Below are 5214 nucleotides of genomic sequence, written 5' to 3'. Positions count from 1 at the left end.
ACCACACACACACACACACACACACACACACACACACCAATCAATGCAGAGCTAGTGCACTGCCTGGCACTCGGCGCTTGGCTCTGTCCCTGCAGAGGCCGTCGTAAAGGCAAGACAAGCAGTGCATATCCACCGGTGAGATATACGATATATAATACATAAGATCGGCCTCGCTCCGGGGGCGCCGTTCACACACCATGTGATGAGTCAGCACTGCAAAAATCCACAGGACTACAGAGACTGGACTACAACTCCCAGCGCTGTGAGCGGAGTCCCGAAGCCAAAGTCGTTTGTCTTCCTTCCCCGGGCTCATCACCGCCCCGACAGCACTGAGCGGGCTTTATGGGGGCCGTTGATCATAGCCGGATGGAGCCCCCTTTACGAGATAATAAAGAGTTCGGAAACGGAGGGGGGAAACGGCTGGGTTGTCTGGGCAACTCTTCGGGAAAGTCGTTATTTTTGTCGTTTAACGTATGTCTGAAAGTCGCCACTTTAGTGATTTCCCGTGTGTGTAAAAATCGCTATTTCGATGATAGGAATAGAGAAGAAAATATCAGACTTTTTATAAGTATTTAAATCACATATACATACATAATTGTAACGGTGTATATATGAACCCATACATCGCCATACGAAGAAGGACTGTTAAACGATGAAAACATAACTTCAGCCTCGCGTTTGGCTGCGGATTCACACCGTGTCAGAGACATCCCCATGACTACCAGCGACCAGCCCTCCTCCCCCCCCCCCCCCCCCCCCCCCCAGGTGAGGTACACCTGGTCATGTGCACGGAGGCACAACCTTGTGGGGCGGTCGACTCCGGTCACAGCATGTTCCTCCCAGTGCTGGGGGGGAGGGGGTTGCATTGTGTGGCGGTCATCAGAATGAAAAGTGCTGCCTATAGCTGTTCTCTTGAGAACAGCACAGAGGCCTAGATAGTGTTGAGGGGAGGGCCCCACGCGCACACACACACACGCACACGCACACACGCCTCCTGGTGCTGTCATCATCACCACATCCAGGTCAGAGGAATTGCGCAGGTGTGCAGCCGTGCAGGTGATCTGAGGACTCTGCCGGAGGAAACTTTCAGGAGACGACACTAAGTTTGCGGAGGATAAAGTGCTAGCCCTGCTTCTGCACGTGTTGTTTGTGTCCGTGTGTGTGTGTGTGTGTGTGTGTGCGTCCGTCCGTGTGTGTGCTTATTTGTGTGTGTGCGTGTGTGTGTCCGTGTCCGCCCGTCCGACCGTACGTGCGTTTCCCTCTGCGTGCGTGCGTCCGTCCATCCGTGTGTATTTGTGTGCAGGTATATGCATGTGTGTGTGAACCTGAATTCCCTTAATCAAGCAACCAAAGCGATGAACACGCCTTAGTCGCAGATAACAGAAAACAATCAGTACGTTGCTCAGACCCGGTCGAAGCTCAAAGCAGCCCAAACCACAGGACTATCAATGAGTCTCTGATCCCCATTGGTTTGTTCCACCTACACTTCAGCAGAACATGGGACCGGTCCAAAGGCAGACAGCCTTCACATCGTCAGATAGAGCTCTCCACACGACCGGACAGACGGACGGAAGATCGAACAAACTGGTACACAGGAAAACTGACACATAGGCAGAATCCAGCCGACACAGAGCAGACGACACACAGCCTTTCCAACCCAGTCTGTCAACCCCGCCGAACCCGTACAGCGCCGTATGCATCCTCATGTCATAAATACATCACAGAGTAATCGAGTGGTGTATCTTTTTCTTTAACTCAAGAGGACGCAAGTAACTGTGACACACAGTTCAGTCGGCCTTGTTTTATTCTCTCTGCAAGGAGAGAAGAATAGAGACATATGGATGTATAGGAGAGAGGGGGAGGGAGAGGGAGGGAGAGAGAGAGAAAGAGAGGAAGAGAGAGGGAGAGAGAGAGAGGAAGAGAGAGAGAGAGAGAGAGAGAGAGAGAGAGAGAGAGAGAGAGAGATAGAGAGAGAGAGAGAGACCGACAGAGACAGAGAGAGAGAGACGGAGAGAGAGACGGAGAGAAAGCGATGGGGAGAGAGAGAGAGAGAGAGAGTTGGGGTGTCTCCAGGTGTGTACTGACCAATGGTGATCTGACTGACACAGCTGTAGAAGGTTCCTGTGGAGGCGTTGTAGCTGCCGCTGCTGAGCTCACGGTCTGAGAGAGAGAGAGAGAGAGAGAGAGAGAGAGAGAGAGAGAGAGAGAGAGAGAGAGAGAGAGAGAGAGAGAGAGAGAGAGAGAGAGAGAGAAAGAGAGAGAGAGAGAACGAGAGAGAGAGAGAGAGAAAGAGATTAAAGCAAAGGGTTGTAGCAGCGAGAGTGTGTGTATGGATGTATTTTTGTGTGTGTGTTTATTTATTTATGCAAAAAAAGGATTTTAAATCAATAATATACAATAAAAGTTGGGTTTTCCATGCCAGAAAGGGGGGCTTTGGCATTACGTTAGCTGACATCAGCCTTTGAGATACATATGTTTGTATTTTTCCACCGAGTTCTTTGGCCGTATACCGTACTATACATTTACAATGCAGTCAATGAGGCCCTGCTTTACACCGGGAACGGAACGGGACAGTTCACGGAGAGAGGAGACGATTCGAGCAAGGTCATTTTATACATTAACTTCAGGCCTGCAAAGTACGAGACTTAATTTGGAACTTCAAATCGTCAGGAGAGCGCAAGGTCAAGGCTGTCATCTCTCCCGCAAGCGAAGGGAAGTACGGCAGACCCACACGCCCGGTCGCACATGTTTCATCATCGTGTTACAAACCCCAATTGACATGACAGGAGCCCGCGTCCCTGAAACCGCTGACCGCCCTCTGATTCCTTAGAGAGTGCAAGTTGTTGTTGTTTTTGTGTTGTTAATGCCGGGAAACAAATTGTCCGCCAAGTGAGCATTTTTTCTCGTCTCAAATATGCGGGAATCGACCGCGGGGCCGGCCAGAGAAACGACCACCGCAGCAGATCTGACAGACTGATCCGTGGCCGCGAGCTCTTTCTGAAAGGCCCTGGCTGGGGTTTTTTGGGGCGATGGTGGAGGAGAAGGAGGAGGAGGAGGAGGAGGAGGAGGAGGGGAGAGACCTTAGAGTTGGTGCTGCCCTTCCTCACTGCCTCGTGGGAAGGGTTGAACAAAGAATCCCGTTTTAGCGTCTCTCTAGATAGTTGATGCTGGTTGACCATTGTTGAAGTTATAAGACGTGTGTATAAATGGTGTCGAAGCAGAGTTGGTGTCTTGGTCTATGTGATGGGGCCCCTCGATGGAACCAGACCTCATTTGTAGAATCCTCGCCTAAGCACTTCAATACGATTCCCTTTAATCAAATGAGTGTTTCTACTTGACGCCGAAAATAATCAGTAACTTCCATCCCTTTCACACGCACACACGCGCGCGCGCACACACGCGCGCGCGCACACACACACACACACACACACACACACACACACACACACACACACAAACACACACACACATACACACGCGCCCCAAGATTGACAGCTTTGTGCACTGTTCAGTATTTGCCATAGCTGTGACACAGACTGTAATGAACAACACAGACAATGAACCACAATGTTAAAAAAACGAATAACGTTATCATCATATTAATATCTATTATTGTCGTCTCACTGCTGCATTTACCTGCGGAACCTGACGAGAGGCGCCCGGCGATTGCCCGCGGGCTGCCTTGCCCCCCCGGTACCCCCGGTGCCCCCTCCTCGGGGGGCCGCTGCAGGGACACGCCGCGGTCGCAGCCACCGTCCCCGCCTTTACACCCGCCGTGGTCGGCCCCGCCGCCGCAGCCGCCGCCGCTGCACATGCCCGGCTGCTGGATCTTCATCCCCGCCGCGGTGATCTGCTGGACCCTTCGCCTGTCGGTGCCTCCGGGCTCGTGCTCCAGCATAGTCACGCTCGAGGCGTCGGAACTCTCCCGCCCAAAACAACCGTCCCTCTCCCAGCCATGACGACTGCAGAAGTTTTAAGCCAACATAGAGCCCTTGTCACCGCTACAGCCTCAGCCGGTCGGGAACCACCGCGGTGGGGGTAAGTTACTTGGAACAACTTTAAGTGACGCTGGGACGTCCGACGGTCCTCTCTGCTGGACTCGGTTCCGGACGGTGTTGTTTGATGTCAGTTGGTACTGCTGCTGTTGTCTGATCTCAGGTCGGCTCGGGGTGTTGTCTGAGCTCAGAGTCGGCTATGGGAGTTGTCTGATCTCAGAGTCGGCTCTGTACGTTGTCTGATCTCAGGTCGGCTCTGGGTGTTGCGGCGAGCGTCGAGGCATCGCCCTCTCACGTGACGGTGCTGTAGCACAGTTCTCGGGCCGTCGGCGGGAGCGTCCTTTGCTGTGGCGCCCCCCCGTGGCGGTGCAGGAGAGCACGACACGTCTCCCAGCAGGAAAAAACGTTCACAGGGAGAGCGGAATATTTTGTATTTTTCTTGTTGATAAACTAGAAAAGCACATCCGGCTGTGCTTATCTATTCATATTTTTTCTATTATTCTATTATTTCTATGCAGGTACTCTTTTTACTTCTAGTTTATACGAGATTGAAATGACGTCTCTTGTTACTGTTACTGACTTTAAATAAAGTTTCCATAGGCCTACTCATTAAAACCGAAGATTTTTGTTTATTTTGAGCATGGCAAAATGTTAACACCATTAATTGATTTATTTAAGTATTTGTAGTTTGTCTACTACATTTTAGGACCGTACACGTATCTTAGAGGCCCACTATGCAACTTCGGGCATTTCTTCGCTGTTTTCTTGGTTTTGGCACGCACATTTCTCTACACAGCGCCCCCTACAGCTTCGTAGTAGATATTTCACAACACTGTCGTAACAACTCGTTGACGACCCTTCCCCATGCACTTCTACGCGAGCCATGTGCATTTGTTTTCAAAGAAGCCGGCGAATGCGTGGAGCCATGTCCGAAGTAGATGTTCATAAAGTGTAGGCAAGGTTATACATTTTTAAAAGGGTGTATTGCAATAAACATAAATCCATCATTTTTTATAGCTGACGGGGAGAATTTATATCCTAGATTATAATTGTTTTATATTAGGTTGAACAGAACAATCAGTGTAAGAGGTTTGGCCAACATAATAATCTAAATAAACAAGAACCTGGATTCGGGGATTCAGTCTGTATCTGGGGGACGAGACAGAAGAACAGCAAAACACCAATGGGAACAAAGGTGTTTATATGGTTTGCAACCAAG

General features: G+C 50.5%; 1 protein-coding gene across 1 annotated transcript in view; it reads right to left on the bottom strand.

Annotated features, from left to right (window-relative positions):
* Window positions 1-4253, bottom strand: part of LOC115542165 (anoctamin-4) — a 50193-nt gene extending 45940 nt beyond the window's left edge. Inside the window, exons 1-2 of the mRNA XM_030354319.1 lie at window positions 3637-4253; window positions 2086-2160 (exon numbers count right to left, since the gene is read on the bottom strand). Coding sequence (XP_030210179.1) covers window positions 2086-2160; window positions 3637-3898 — 337 coding nt within the window. The 5' untranslated portion in view covers window positions 3899-4253. The remainder of the gene's footprint in view (window positions 1-2085; window positions 2161-3636) is intronic.
* Between the last annotated feature and the right edge of the window lie 961 nt (window positions 4254-5214).

This window comes from Gadus morhua, chromosome 4 (assembly GCF_902167405.1).
Source record: "Gadus morhua chromosome 4, gadMor3.0, whole genome shotgun sequence".
Classification (NCBI taxonomy): Eukaryota; Metazoa; Chordata; class Actinopteri; order Gadiformes; family Gadidae; genus Gadus; species Gadus morhua.
This window is presented reverse-complemented; position numbering and strand designations above follow the sequence as displayed.